The 16,747-nt window shown below is 35.6% G+C and overlaps 1 protein-coding gene across 1 annotated transcript; it reads right to left on the minus strand.

The window, feature by feature from the left end:
• Window positions 1–7,477: 7,477 nt before the first annotated feature.
• On the minus strand, window positions 7,478–8,949 carry LOC106439603 (zinc finger protein CONSTANS-LIKE 5-like). Its single transcript, XM_013881086.3, has 2 exons — window positions 8,112–8,949; window positions 7,478–8,039 (listed from the first exon to the last, which is right to left on the minus strand). The coding sequence occupies exons 1-2, from the start codon at window positions 8,808–8,810 to the stop codon at window positions 7,710–7,712; spliced, it is 1,029 nt and encodes a 342-aa protein (XP_013736540.2). The 5' UTR covers window positions 8,811–8,949; the 3' UTR covers window positions 7,478–7,709.
• Between the last annotated feature and the right edge of the window lie 7,798 nt (window positions 8,950–16,747).

Here is a 16,747-nt window from a genome sequence, read left to right on the forward strand (position 1 = left end):
CCATCAATAGCATCTCATCTTCCTCATCAGCATAGTTGGCTTCTTCTTCTTCCCACTTTGTACACTCACTCTTGAAATGTCCAAGACGATGGCACTTATAACATTCCACAGTGCTTTTGTCTCTGAATGTTCTGCCTCGACCTCGGTCTCTGCCTCTTCCGTAGGAGCCCCTTCCTCTGGTTTCCATGCCTCTGATGTGTGTTACCTTCAACACATGATCATCACCCTTATCTGTATTCTTGAACTTCTGCTCATGTACCATTAATGAGCTCTGCAATTCTTCAAGAGATATGGTCTCGGTGTCCTTTGATTCTTCTATCGAGACCACAACATACATGAACTTCTCACTGAGTGTTCTGAGGATTTTCTCAACCACCTTTGAGTCCATCATTACTTCACCGTTGCTTCTCATTTGATTAGTCACACTCAATACTCGGGTGAAGTATTCTTCTACACTCTCGGTTTCATTCATCTCCAGCAGCTCAAAGTCTCTTCTCAGCTTCTGCAGCAGTGACCTCTTGACTCGAGCGTTTCCACAAAACTTCGACTTCATCGAATCCCATATGATCATGGAGGACCTCCTGTCCAGGATCTGCTCAAACGTCACCCTATCAATGCTTTGATAAAGGTAATGTTTCACCTTGTGATCATTCGTCTTAGCACTCTCGAGCTGCGCACTATGTTCTGCCGTCAGGACCGTGGTGATTTCTGGTTCTTCAAACCCCGTCTCAATCACGTCCCACAGTCCTTTGGCTCGGAAGAAGTTCTCCATGACTTCGCTCCAATGGTCCCAATGGCCATCATACTGGGGTAACTTCATTTTATCATCACCCATCTCTCTTCTCTCTTTTACTGCTTTCTTTCTCAAGTTTTTAATATCTAACGGAGCTCTGATACCAATTTGAAAGATCAAATGCTCTTTGTTTAGATGCTGAAAACTTGCATACTTTATTCAATGATAAACGATGGCTTTATATAGCCTTTACAATAACTAGAAATCCTAAAACTACTCCAAAGGAAAAGAGTTACTGCTACAACTACTTGACCGATATAATAGGTCTTTATTTGAAAACAACTTGAACTAACTTGAACCGCAAGACTCGTTCCATACTCCCACTTCTTTCTTGTTCCTTATTTCTCGGTGATGCTGCTTCCAACAATATCAACAATGGTCATATAGTTCGACATTGATTATTTCCATAGATGTGTAGTTTGATCTTTGTGGCTACAAAACTATTGCAAGGAAGCTATGATATAACCTTTAAACAAATAATATATAGTTAGACATATATATATTAATTAAGTGTATTAACCTATCTAATATTTATTCATGCTTTTATTTGATTTGTTTCATTTATCTGAATATTAATATAAGTTCAAAAAGTGATACAAAAATGGACGATCTAAGATAACTACAAAGACATGTGCATACAGTCAAGCATGCGGGGGCATGTGCCCCCAACTAATTTTTATTTTTCTTTAACAATTATTACTGTATCTATTGAATGTTCCAAATTACAAAATTAAATATACAAGCGTGCTCCCATCTGATTAAATTTCTACATCCGCTCATGGCATTCACACAGGATTACACGATCATGCTGTTGGATAATTCCAATTAATTTAAGGAACAAGTTAACTCATTAAAGTGAAGTTTGATGGGTTAAGGAAAAAGGAAAACATATCGAGCTTAGGAATGTTTCCATATTATTATTAGGAAAAGATGTAGCTTCTTCCTATATAAAGAGTTCTCATGGAGAGATGTTCCATTAAAAGAAAAACACATTGAAAGGTTTAGTTTTGAGAGAGTTTCTAAATCTAATAAGAAGAGAAGTTCTTATAATCTTTGTGTTTGATGCAACTTTAATTGGTATCAGAGCTCCAGGTTTCGAAGGTCGTTTACAAGAGGAGTTGTAACTTCGATCAAAACATGGGAGATGATTCTCAAGCACGTGATAAAGGTCTTGAGATGAAGAAGGACATACGATGTCTGATGCTAACATCGACCAACTACACCGTAGGGTCGATGCGAATGAAAGTGATGCTTCGTTTATACGAAGTTTGGGATACGATTGATCCAGGGAGTAACGATGCAAAGAAGAACAATATGGCGATTGCTCTAATCTTTTGATCAGTCCCGGAGGCGCTAAGACTTCAGATTGGAGAACATGATACATCGAAGAAGATTTGGGAAGGTATCAAATCCCGTAACCTAGGTGCTGATCGCGTGAGAGAAGCAAGGTTACAAACTTTGATGTCTGAGTTCGACAAACTGAAGATGACAGACACAGACACGGTGGATGACTACGCAGGAAAACTTTCAGGCTTAGTATCGAGAGCAGCCGCGTTAGGAGAGATAATGGAAGCATCGAAGCTGGTAAAGAAGTTCCTGAAGGGACTTCCAAGAACGAAGTTCATTCACATCGTAGCTTCGTTAGAACAAGTGCTGGATCTAAATTCAACGGGATTCGAAGACATTGTTGGGAGATTGAAGGCTTTCGAAGAACGCATCAAAGAAGAAACCCAAGATGAATGTCAATCGAAGCTCATGTTTGGAAAGAATGATATGCAAGGTGGTGGAAGCCATAACAACTCGCGAGGAAGAGGCATAGGTAGAGGTTATGGTGGAAGAGGAAGAGGACAAGGAAGGTCTAATGTTTCTGATGGTCATAACAAAGGAGGAGAAGCTTCAGACAAGACCAAGAAGGACTACTCTAAGGTTAGATGTTGGCGATGTGACAAGATGGGGCACTTCGTGTCACATTGTCCTACACGACCAAGAGAAGAAGCTAACCTAACGGAAACACAAGAAGCGGATGCATTATATATGCATGAAGTAGTATTCCTCAACGAAGAGAGAGTGTTTCCTAAGAGGTTTGATGAATGCGATGGAAATACGAGTATATGGTACCTTGACAATGGTGCAAGTAACCATATGACAGGCAAGAGAGAGTTCTTCTCAAACCTAGATGATAGCATCAAAGGCAAAGTCAAATTCGGTGATGGATCAAACATCGAGATTGTTGGGAAAGGTTCGATCACGTTCATCGGAAAAACAGGGGAGAGAAGAGCACTCAAAGATATCTACTACATCCCAAGTCTTAAACACAATATCATAAGTCTTGGACAAGCAACCGAGATGGGTTGTGAGGTTAATATGAAAGAAGACTTACTGATGCTGAAAGATCCCCGTGGAAGGCTATTAGTACAAGTCGCAAGGCAACCAAACCGATTGTACAAGACGCCAATGGAGGTTGAATATCCGAAGTGTCTTTAAATACAAGAAACTAATGTTACATGGACGTGGCATGCACGGCTAGGACATGTGAACTTTGGAGTCATGAAGAATATGGTAGACAAAGAGATGGTAGTAGGGATGCCTCAGGTGATACACGAGAAAGATGTGTGCAACGCCTGCTTAGTTGGGAAGCAAACTCGGAAGTCTTTCCTGCCTAAAGCAAAGTATCGAGCATCACACGCATTGGAGTTGGTACATGGTGACTTGTGCGGTCCGATATCACCATCAACACCAGCAAACAATAGATATGTATTTGTCTTAATTGATGATTACTCAAGATATATGTGGACGATGCTGCTAAGAGAGAAGAGTGAAGCGTTTGATCGGTTCAAAAAGTTCAAGGAGTACGTGGAGAATCAAACAAAGCTACAACTCAAGACTTTTCGCACCGATAAAGGAGGAGAGTTCACATCTTCTGAGTTCATTCGTTTTTGTGAAGAAAACGGTGTAACTAGATATCTCACCGCACCGTATACACGGAAACAAAACGGTGTGGTTGAGAGAAGAAATAGAACACTAATGGAGATGACTAGAAGTTTGATGAAAGCTATGAAGATACCTAATCAGCTATGGGGAGAAGCAGTACGTCATTCAACGTATCTCATAAACCGCATTGCTACAAAGGCTTTGGAAGACAAGACTCCATACGAAAGCTTGTATGTTAAGAAACCGAACATTGAGCATCTAAGGGTCTTTGGATGTGTAGCTTTTGCAAAAATCAACAGTCCTCATCTCAAGAAGCTGGATGATCGATCAAGGATGGTGATCAACCTAGGCACAGAGCCCGGCTCAAAAGCTTACAGACTCTATGATCCGGTCGCGAAGAAGATAGTTGTTAGTAGAGATGTAATCTTTGACGAGAAGAAAAGTTGGGATTGGTCCACACTATCAACAAACGTAGACGAAGAACCATGATCATTCAAGCTTCCTCATATTGATGTTACAGAAGAAGGAGATGGTGATGAGCATCAAGATCACCAACACCACGAAGAGCAAAACAATAATGAAGAAGAAGAAGCTGTAGACGCAGATGAACAAGAGCAAGTAGTAGAGAACAACGATGCAAACCAAGACCCACATGTAACATTAAGATATGGTCGTAACATCAGAAAACCAAAGCGGTTCGATGATTACATCCTACTCGCTGAAGTTGAAAGTGGCAGACTCTTGCTCACCATCGATGGTGAACCAGAAAGTTACATCGAAGCTGCAGTAATACAAGCTTGGATCGATGCAATGAAGGCAGAGATCGAATCTATCATCAAAAACAAAACCTGGAAGCTCGTCAAGAAGCCGGCAGGTGTGAAACCGATAGGTTTGAAGTGGATCTATAAGATCAAGAGGAATGCAGATGGAACGGTGATCAAATACAAAGCAAGGCTAGTTGCAAAAGGTTATGTGCAACAACAAGGCATAGACTTCGACGAAGTATTTGCACCAGTTGCTCGGATAGAAACCATACGACTACTCTTGGCGTTAGCAGCAACTAATGGATGGGAGATCCATCACTTAGATGTGAAAACTGCGTTCCTGAATGGAGACTTAAATGAGGATGTATACGTTACTCAACCAGAAGGCTTTGTGGAGAAAGGAAAGGAGGATCATGTGTACAAACTTAGCAAAGCACTATACGGTTTCCGTCAAGCTCCGAGAGCTTGGAACATCAAACTCGACCGTGTTCTCAAGGAGATAGAGTTCACGAAGTGCACCAAGGAACCTGCGGTATATCAAAAGAAACAGAAGGGGGAGCTTCTGATCATAGCTATATACATCGATGACTTGTTTGTAACAGGGACTTCGCTCAATGTTATCAAGCAATTCAAAGATGATATGTCAAGAAGATTTGAGATGTCAGACCTCAAGATGCTTACATACTATCTTGGTATAGAAGTAACGCAAGGAGCTGATGGCATTCACATCAAACAAGAAGGATACGCGCAAGGTATACTTGTCAAGACGAAGATGGAGTCATGTAACTATACTCACGTTCTGATGCACACGAGTTTGAAAGTATCAAAGGCAGAGGAGGAGCCTGAGATTGATGCAACATCGTATCGAAGCACCATAGGATGCTTAAGAGAGAGTCATAGAGAAGCAGTGAAGCATCTATACTCACGTTCTGATGCAACATCGTATCGAAGAAATGCGATGCACCTAGTAACGGTCTATGGAAGTTCATCGGAGTTCAGAAGATCAACATACCTAAGATTCAAGTTGGAATTAAGGGGGAGAATGTTGGATAATTCCAATTAACTTAAGGAGCAAGTTAACTCATTAAAGTGAAGTTTGATGGGTTAAGGAAAAAGGAAAACATATCGAGCTTAGGAATGTTTCCATATTATTATTAGGAAAAGATGTAGCTTTGCCCTTAGGAAAAGATGTAGCTTCTTCCTATATAAAGAGTTCTCATGGAGAGATGTTCCATTAAAAGAAAAACACATTGAAAGGTTTAGTTTTGAGAGAATTTCTAAATCTAATAAGAAGAGAAGTTCTTATAATCTTTGTGTTTGATGCAACTTTAACATGCAAACGCGTGAACATGCAAACTTAGAGAAATGTACTTAACGAAATCATATTGAAACTGAACTGCAATTAATAAGACCAAGCTAATAACTATATGATTAGTATATAATAGACAATGAGTCTGGTAGAGTTTACCTAACGAGCTTAATCCAAGGTTAATTGAGGGAAAACCACCATCCGTACCCAATTTATTCGTGACACTCAACATCAAACTTTTAATTATTTGTTTTTTTATTAATAAATCAAAACTTTAGGTCCATGTATTGTCAGTACTTTGCTTTAATGCGCTATTATTAACGTTATTATGATTGTATATATGTGGCCCCAAAGCCACATCATTTCGTAGCCACTATTTGCAAATCTTAAGCTACCTTACAAAAAATGATCATGCCTAAACTGCACATATTGCATCAAGGTCTCTAAACCCACTTGTATGGCAGAGGTCTCTATCAAGTATCAACTATTGCGATCAAAACTATTGATTATGGGTAACTTTATATTTTCGCGAAACTTGGTACAGATTCATATAACGTAACTATCTGCCTATTAAGATATAAAATGACTTACATAGTTCAACTTGAAAAGAGTGCATGAGTTCAGAAGATTATGTAAATAGTTAGCGCTTAGCAGATTGTTTTGCTCTTTTCCTTGCATAGTTTCATTATATCAGATATATACAGAAACCTTAAACAAGTTGTAAGGAAGCTATGATGTAACCTTTAAACTATAATGTAACTTGCAATTACCATTGAAGTTTTATAAACTAAAAACTATAACCTAGAATTCTTGATGTAATCAGTGGTTTTGTAAATAATTTGTATTTATTAAATTTAGTTCTAATTTTTATAAATCATGAGTCTGCATAGCTGGATGAATGATATAAAAAGGATTGCAGAACCAAATACCTAATGACAGGATTATCGCAGGATATAAGTAGGGTTTTTAAGTTGGGGGTCTCACTTTTTGGGTTAAAAACGGTGATAGAAGAGGCTAAATAAGGATCGACTTTGGTGCAATTCTTGCACTGTTCGCAGGCTCCACTGACACGTGGCGGCCCGTGATTGGTTCGATTTTTAATTTTTTTTTTTAATCAGCAAAAACAAAAAAAAAAAAAAAAATCGACCTATGAAACCGTGCAGCGATAATCATGGTCTAATGATAGTATTAATCAGTAAATCACCGATGACTTACGACAAAACATCATAGTCCTAAATGACTTTGACTTTATCTGACAATGATCACGATCTTGCAGAGAGATAAAGATTGGCTCTACAGAAACCCAAAAGGCAAAGTTTTATGAAGTTTCGGACAAAACCATTAACTGCATTCTTCCTACTTCTCAAATTTTCTGAAAAGTCAACCTTTTCGTCTATTACTCTGCGAAAATTCCAGATATGTTGGAATATACAACGCGACTTTTCAATAATTGAGGTAATTAATTACTTAACGGAGGAAAAAACAAATATCTCTCTCAACGGCGGATTGAATTGGATTTTCCGTTTTACGGCGAAGTAAAAATATTGAACCAAGACTGTACTTTTACAAAAATAAAAACAACAGTAAGAGTTTGATTTCCGCTATAAGTCTATAACTATATTTAATTGATAAATTTTGTTATAAAACACTCCACCTAATCTCCTCCGTCAACATATAATAGAGAGACAAGACAACATCAGCCAATATATAAATCGTAATTACCAAATTATATGATTTTCACTTTTCTAAAATAAGCACACATAAATAGAAAAAAAGTTACAGCTTACAGTGGCAGCGAGCTGCGAGAGAGAGACGGTAAAAAAAAAAGTAATCGGGCGAAGCTGTAAGAAAGGATAAATTGGTTGTCTACGGTAAGTCGACGGGTGGAAGAGAGGAGGAGCTTTCAGGTAAATCAGAACGTTGGTACGACACCGTATTGTCCAGCTGAAGCGTAAACCTGACTAAAGAAAACGTCGTCGTTCTCAGTCTCCGTTCGTTTCGCGAAACGGCCTTTGATCCTTGGCCGTGACTCGGCGTAAGCTTTCCTCGAAGCGTAACGTATCGTCTTCTCGAACTTCCTGTTCTTTCGCTTCTCTCTGTACCTCAAAACCCTAGCCTCCCTGTCCATGGAGCTCGGCCGCTCGCCGGTTGTCGCCGTCGAAGTGGTGATCGTGCTCCGGTTAAACGGAACGGAGGTGGTCCCGTCGGGAACGACGCCGTATTCGAGAGACGAAGTCGAGACCTGAATGTCAAAATCGAAATCAGTTGAAAAGTTTTCGACTTTCGAGAAATCCACGGGGGAGAGGAGACTTACACTGTGGCTGATTGATTGAGTTGGGTAGGTGAAAGTCGAGAGCTTTGATCTGCAGAAGTCTATGTCGAAGCAGTGATCGTTGTTAGTTACAGGAAGAGGCTCTGTTTTTGTCTGAACCGGTACGAGGCTGTCTGCTCCGAACGTGTTTGGGTACTCGAAGTCAATGAGTCGATCGAAGTCTGAGAACATAAACTCAGAAGACTTCAGTTCAGTTCCGGTTTCGATTTTGGCGGGTTCGTTGAAGTCGGTAGGGAGCAGCCACGGGCACAAACCGAGCTCATCGGCGTTTCCCATCGCCGGCACGGCGGTTAAATCCACGGTGGTGGAATCGCCGAGGACTCCAAACGTGGAAGGTGAGATTTTCGCGACGGCTGCGTCGAAGAAAGACTCGACGGGGACTCGTTCATGGCGGCTAGCGAGAGGATTAGCCGAGTGGATGTCGGAGTCGCAGGTGACGCAGAGTGAGGCGGCGTCGGCTTTGCAGGTGACGGCGGCGGGAGCTTGTTCGCAGACTTCACAGACGTACACGCGCTCGTGGCGCGTGAAGGAGTGGATGCTTGCGTCGCAAGTGATGCATAAGAAAGCTGAGTCGACTCGGCAGAACACGGCGGCGGAAGCTGATTTACAAGCGTCACAGGAACGCGCCGCCGCGCCCCAGCCGCCGGAGAGTGGTTTGATGCTCTCTAAGCCGAATCCCATTTACTTCTCTCTCTACTCTTTTTTGTTCTCTCTTAAATTTAATTTTCACAAAACTCTCTTTGGAGTTTTTGGAACCTAAAGTTTGAGAATGTGTGAGAGTTGGGTATTTGATTTGCTTGGATGATCTGTCATGCCCAGTCGGATAGAGAACACACAGTACACGCCAACGAATTATAATGTGACACATGTAGAAATATTGTCCACATAAAATACTTTTTTTCAGTGTAGTATGGGGTTTAACAATCTTTTTTTTTCTTTTGCTTACGCACGGAGAAATATGTTTCTTAGAAACTAAAATTAGGCTGACAAGAAACCAGCTAATTGTAAAATATATTAGGCTGGATATAATAAATTTTTTGGTCTTCGAATTGTCGGAGTATATGTTTTAAGTAGGCTTCGGTATTTGGGGTCCCAATCGGATTTCGGTTTAGTCCAATCGGGTTTCTATTTTTCCGCTTTATCAAAACCAGTTTCATTCGGGTTATATGAAAATTCGGTTTGGGTTCTATCGGGTTCGGATCAGGGTTAGTAAATCTTCAAAGAACCGGTACAATCCGATGTACTTTCGGATTCGGGTCCCAATCGGTTCTTCAGTTTAAATGTACATGATCTATATCTATTTTGTAACAAAAAAATAAGTAAAATCGGTTCTTCGGTTTAAAAATACTTGATTTGTACCTATTTTGTAACCAAAACATAAATAAAATCAGTTCAAAAAAAAGAAAGGAACATCAAATGTGATTATTCAAAATCAAGTGAAAGGTAAACATAGTTATTGATCGAAAGAAAACCAAATAAATAAAATCATAAAACGAAAACCAAGTTCTCATGAAATGAAAAACATTATTCAATGAAAACAAAACAAAAATTTTAAAACTTCAACCTTCAACCGCCACCTTTAATCATCAATCTTCATATAATAGATAATTATTTAGATGTTCAATATATTTGGAATACATATTAGGAATTGAGATCATATTTGGTACAAGTTCTTTTTGAGAATTTTGAATGTTTCGGGTTCTATCAAATATCCATTTAGGTTCGGGTTCGGTTCGAATAATACCCATAACCCGAAATACCATAAAACAAGATCCATTCGGAATCTATGCCGGGTTCGGATTCATTTTATCGGATCGGTTTCGGTTCGAGTTTACGGGTTCGGTTTATTTGCCCAACCCTAGTTTTAAGCTTTTAATATATTAAATATATTAAACATTTTCATGACCCTTAAATTATTTGGATGGTATTTTGAGTGGGGTTTATACATTATGGTATTTGGTTGTGTTTGGATGCTTTATTATAATAATTATGAAGTTTTGAATATATGAATTTTCCATACCATATACTTGAAGGAATATCTATGGCCTCCAAAATGTTTATTAGATAACTTATAGATTTTAACTATTGTGCTAATATGTAGCCAATTTTCATGTATCAATAACTTTTATGCCATTTTCGTACATTATTTCATCTGTGAATGGATTGTAGCCTGCTGTCAAAAAAAAAAAAGAATGGATTCTAGCCTATAGTCTTCTTTTCAAACAGGACTTCGAATTTGATAACTACTATTGAAATTTTTTTGTTAAAACATAACTAACCAAATTAATCAATTATAAATAATAGCTCTGTAGTGGATGACTTATTCTTGCAGCATATTCGGATGGGGTCCCTTCACGTAAGTGAGGAAAGTTCTTGGAATTATGAGATTGGATGGTCGGCACTAGGCGTCGGCACGATTTAGCTATTTATCTAGTTAAGCATGAAAGCAACATTTGATTTTCTTTCTAAATTCAGAAACTTTGACTTCGAGAAATCATAAAATATGAGCTTGCTTAAGATTTCATTTTTACGGTTTTAGTAATGAAGATTCGGTAACATATTACACAATGAATAAAGCATTACGCATTTTGTAATGTGTTGCAAAGCAACGTGTTGGAGCATAATTAACCCGGACTCTTAATTTGAAGTTTTTAACTCATAATTTAACACTTTTTTCTTTACATTTTTCGGCTAAAAATAAGTTCTTTTATCTCTTAATTAAGAGACAGTTTTTAGATTTTCTTAGTTAAAAACTAAGAAACGGTTCTTAGCCGAAACTAAAAACCTCACTCTAAGAACCTGGGTTACTCATAGTCTTAGGACATGATTAACCCCGGTCTTTTAGCTGGGGTTCTTAACTCATGATTTGACACTTTTTGTTTGTTTTTTTTTTTACAATTTTCGGTTAAGAGACGGCTGTTATATCTTTTATTTATTCTTAGCTTTTCTTAGTTAAAAAACTAAGAAAAACTAAGAACCGCTTTTTAACCGAAATTAAAAACCCTAGTTAAGAGATTCGGGTTAATGATGGTCTTATAGATTCAGTTCTTTTGAGAGATACCTGATTTCACACTTTCGCAGCACAACTATTGTTTTTTTTTGGGTCAGCACAACTATTGTTATATGCTACATTTTAAAAGAATTATTTCTATTCTGTTCCAAATTATATAAGTTCTATAAAACTCTCACCTTTTGAACTGGATTTATGGTGATAATATTTAGATTTTTTATTTATCTGACATATTGGTTGATATCTTCGGCCAAATGCCAGTGATATCTATCTTTATTAGATATCTTCCCGAGGTACACGCACCCAAAAAAGTGTTGCTGTTTTCGGCACTGAATGCACTGTATATTTTACTCGATTTGGACCCATCTCCAGTAGTGTCAATGTGTTTTTACTACTGCAAGAAACTCTCTCCGTATTGAATGATAATATTGTGATATCTATATATATTCGAGTTGTGGTTAAATTCGTTCCAAAATATTATTGGTCTTGTGCCTAGGTTGTGATTATGGAGGATAAAATATACGATTATGCGGCCAGCAAACCTGTAAAGAGGCATAAATAATGAACTGTACTGTACATTGTTAATCTACTGAATTATATAGTAATGGAATTATGGTGCGGAAATTGTGAGACTCAACGTAAGCACTAAGTAAAATATGTTAGATATGTATTTAGTGGAATGGGTCTGGTTTTCATTAAGAAAAACACTTATCACTTCCGATCCGGTTTAGAAAACCTAACCTTGTCTTGGCATCAGAACCATTAACATCGAACAGGTTAATTTATAGTCCCTAAACCCTTTGATCCAACGTCACCTTGCGTGTCAGTTCATGCAGAAAGCGTCATGCCTTGCGTAGGCTACACGTGATTTTGTTTATATTATCATCAAATCTTTTCACGTTAATGTCTGCAGATTACAACTGTATTAAGAAACAAAAAGAAGTTGTGTCAATAACCCTTTGAGTTTTATCAAACTACAAATCCTTATATCTTCTGATGTTTAAACTAGTATATGTCGCAATGTCATATCCCCACGACCCCACCCAAACATATTTCTGATTAGTATCATGCTTGGTAATATTGCCAACTAGTTCAACTCAGGATCTAGATGGTGTGTTAGCGCTTAACAACCGAAAATTATACTAAACAAAATCTAGCTCTCCACAGATGCAATAAAAAAACCCGATAATAATTCCTCTTCGAAATTGTATAGAATAGATAGACAGTTTGTACAGTTTCTCCAAAATTAAGTCTTAACAAGTCTCATAAGTTTTTAGTCTAAGCAATCGTTGACAATGAATAACGACTTGTAATCCTTGATAAATATTAAATACTAGTATGGATGTGCATTTATTTTTCCCAAAAAAAAAAGTATGGATGTGCATGCCATGTGAGAAATTGAAAGCCAAAATGGATCGATGAACAACGTATATTTAAATGAGCCCTTATTGAATTCTACCGTACATTGAACGTTGACATAATCATTCGCATCACGATTCTTTAATAAACTTGCTATTGTGAGATGCAACCAATCAAACATTTGTAATTTCAATCATTTATAAAGGTCGTAACACTTTCCCTCAAAGGAAAGTGGGTGATCTGATCTTTGCCAGTCTCGCAAATAATCTAATACATGTCAGCATCTTCTGATTTCAAGTAACACGTGTGAGGGTTGGAAGGTCGTGTATCATAAACGGAGTATATATTAGTATAATAGTATTAGTCACCAAAATGATAATTGGTTAGAAAATTCAATAAGTTCAATAATATATTCATTATTGAACTTAATTTCTTTATTCTTCTCTTTTGTCGTCTATTCATCATCTTCATTGTCACTAGAAATTCTCGCCGTACTACGCGCAGTTTATTTATTTTAAAATTTTATCATTTTTTGTGTATGTGAATTATTGCATTTTATATTATATTATATTTAAAATTTTGTACAACTAATTTGAACATTTGTGTTATTTTTACGGGCAGTTTGGTTCATATTAATTGAAAAACATATAAAGTATATTCTAAATAAATTAACAGGAAGAAATCAATTCTCTAAGAATACACTTAAAATAATATTATAGATTAAGTTTTTAATGTGAATATTTTTTTTGAATTCTGGAATAGATCTAAATCATTTTTAATATGTTTGATTGTGTTATATTTAATTTAGTTAATAAAATTTAAAATTTTGTAAAGTAAGATTAATTAGAAGTATATAAAATATATTATCAATTTTATTAATATAATATTTAATTCGCTTTTATATTTTTTTCTTTTTATTTATAATTTTGAAATGTTAACTTATGATTGGTTGATTTTCTTATACTGGTCTCATTTTTCGTATAAAAATTTGACATATTTGCTAGAACAAAATAGTAATTGGTCGATTAACTGTTGTTTCTTATTAAAGGTCTATTAACTACTTTTGATATTTTCTGTTTATTACAATAAATGAAGTTTTATATATTATTTTTTGAACGGTACACAATATAGTATAATATGTTTTTCTTCTATTTCTTTTTTTCGCCCCTTCTAAAATTATTAGAAATAAATCACAAAAATATATTTAATAGGAATTTAATATATTTTATTACTGTGTGTGAAAAACTAAAACATATATCATTTGGAAACATAAGAAGTAGTATTGTATATTATTCAATTTAAACTTCCCTAGCAGTGAAATATTTAGAGATTGTCTCTCACATAATTTTGACAATATTTTAATTTAGTTTTCAGAAAATTTAATGCAGTTTTAACTATTATATCATTTCTAGTTAAATATATACATAGTGTGTGTGACTTTATAAGTTAAAATAAATTAAAAATGATTATAAAATATTTTTATTTCAAAATTAGTTGTTTCTAATATCAAATTGTACATTCAAAATAGTATAAATATAGATTAATTTAGTTGCTTTTTGATTAAAATATTTTATTTTTCACAAAAATTATCAAACTTTCTCCATTTTTTATTCTTTCCAGTATGTGAGATACTATATTTTTACAAACATTATTAAATTTCCCCAGTTTTATTTTTTTTAATTATTTCCCGTATGTGAAATACTATAATTAAATAGAATATAATATCAATATGATAGAATTAAATATTATAATTGAGATTCTATTAAATTATAATTCTTTACGCGTGGAGTATGTGTTATGAATTTATTGTACTTTTCTTTCTTTATAATTTTATTTGTTTTGTTCAATTTGTATTTAAGATGTTTTGCTCCATGTAAATTTTAAATTCCCATAGTTTTCATTAATGTCTTTCACTGTTTTGTTATAAAATATGAGTTTTTTTAATAATAAATATGTCCAACATGTTTTTAAAATACTATTATGTATTAGGAAACAAAAATGGTTTGGTGTAATTTGTTTTTTCTCCTTATGTTTTTAAAATTCCCATATCTTCTGTAAATTCAACCAAATTGTAGCCTTTGATAAGTTGAATATTATTCTAGACGTTTTCTGATTTTGTGAGAATTAGTTTGCATTTGACTTTTTACTCTGGCAAATTCGGAAAATAAGTTTAGTATATGTGACTAACTAATATATTTGCATGACTGAATAAACGGTTTTGTTTAAAGAAAACCGAGATGATGTATCGAGGTCACTTACCAGTAGGCTTATTTGTAGGCTTAAACCATAAACATCGCAGAACAAAGCCTTCAGACATATTGAATATGATGGAGCAAGAAAAAGTTGTTGATTCAGCTTCTGCTCCAGTAATTTCAGAATCAGAAGAAACATGCGTGAATTCAAGAGAAAGCAAATGAAGAGGTGAATCAGTTATAGATATGCTTATGTCATGGCTAGAGGTAGGCATGGACGGAAAAAAACAGAACCGAAGAACCAAATCAGAATCGAATCGAAATCGGAACCGGATGCAACCCTCAAATATTCGAATGGATCCTAATATTTATATATCTAAAATAACCGAACTGAGAACCGAACGGATACCCGAATATATAAAAATATTAATTATGTATACATATAAGTTATAACATAACTAAATATATATTTATAATTTAAAAATTTATTAAAAGTATCTAAAAATATTTGAAAAAATAAATTATTATAAAGTATCCAAACTACCCGAAAGTATCCGGATATTTTTATCCAAAATATCCAAAGTAATCCAAAATATTCGATATTCGAAATTTTTATCTTAATCATTCTAATTATTTGACATTTTATGATAAAATACTCGATATTTAACATGAATTACCAGAACTATCTGAAACCATAATCGAATGAGAACCATTTTTTTTTCTGGGTATCTTCTGGTTCCTATTTTACTATCTGAACCGAATGAGAACCGGTTTTCTGGCTTATATTATTGTTTTGAACGTTTCTATTCAGATAGTTTACTGTTAGATTTGGTTTCTTAATATTATTTTTTCTTTTTTGGTCAACTGTAACTAAGCTAGTTTAAAGGATTCGTTTCCATCATACGAAATTGTAATGACTAAAAGGCATAATATTTTTAGCATAGATATCTACTAATCACAATGACATAAAGGCTGATTCAGACCAGGGCCGGCTGAGGAGGGGGGACAAGCGGTGCGACCGCCCCGGGTCCAAACCCGTGTCCAAATCCGTGTCCCCCCGTATAATAATAGTTAAGGGGTCCAATTTTTTTAAAAAATTCTATATTTGTATATAACAAAAATTATAAATATAATAAATAAAATTGAAAAGGGTCCAAAAATATTCGATATGCATATAGTTTTATTTTCATCACGAAATATACAAAATATTACTGATTAAATTTTAAAATTATTTTAAACATTATCTAAATATAAATTTTAGAGTGTTAAAATTTTTTTTTTTGCCCTATGGCCCATAACAAAGTTAAGCCGGCCCTGATTCAGACACATTTACTTTTTGTGATGTAAATGTTGCTTCAGACCAAAGATGCATGTCCACCGGAGCTTAGGGATTATTTTAAACATACAGTATAATCGTCGTTAACATTCAGTGACTGAGAAGCATGCGATTAATGGTGAAGTATTCCCCCGAGCAGAGAGTTTAGGGTACCTCTTAAGATAAGGATCCTTGCAGTCCACATAATATAATCCATCTCATGTTATACACTCCAAACATCTAATCCATCAACGACCACTGAGAATGCCCTTTAATGTTTAAATCTTTCCTGCTGTGGGATGTTGAATCTTAAGAGTCCTTGCTACTGTGGAAGTTACCTGAGTGAATAAAGCATTGCTTCAATGTGTGAGCTCAGATACTTAAATCTCTTCGTGTCCTCAAGTGATGAGCTTTGAGGACGTCGTCTGACCTGTAGGAGAAGAATCATTCACCGGAAATAGAGCTACAGCCATGAAACGAACTGATGTAAAGAGAGAATATTCTCTGCGATGGTGTACAACTGTAATTGTTGCAGACTCCATGGTGTATTTGCATACTGAAATAAGCAAAATCACCAAACATTAGTATCTCTCTCTCTCTCTTTTAATTGGTAACATATGTAATATATTACGAACCTCATTCTTGAACATTGTGTTTCCAAACGCTGCAAGGTAGATTGACGCAATCAGTGAGCCACATCTTTAGCAATAATCTCACAGAATCATATAATTTAAGGGGAAAT

Source organism: Brassica napus, chromosome C2 (assembly GCF_020379485.1).
Source record: "Brassica napus cultivar Da-Ae chromosome C2, Da-Ae, whole genome shotgun sequence".
Taxonomy (NCBI): domain Eukaryota; kingdom Viridiplantae; phylum Streptophyta; class Magnoliopsida; order Brassicales; family Brassicaceae; genus Brassica; species Brassica napus.

Excerpts from the sequence above, each read along its gene's own strand:
- LOC106439603 (XM_013881086.3), bottom strand. The coding sequence starts at position 8,810 with ATGGGATTCGGCTTAGAGAGCATCAAACCACTCTCCGGCGGCTGGGGC. Across the intron at positions 8,040-8,111 it reads CTCAATCAATCAGCCACAGT|GTCTCGACTTCGTCTCTCGA; the intron begins GTAAGTCTCCTC and ends TTTGACATTCAG.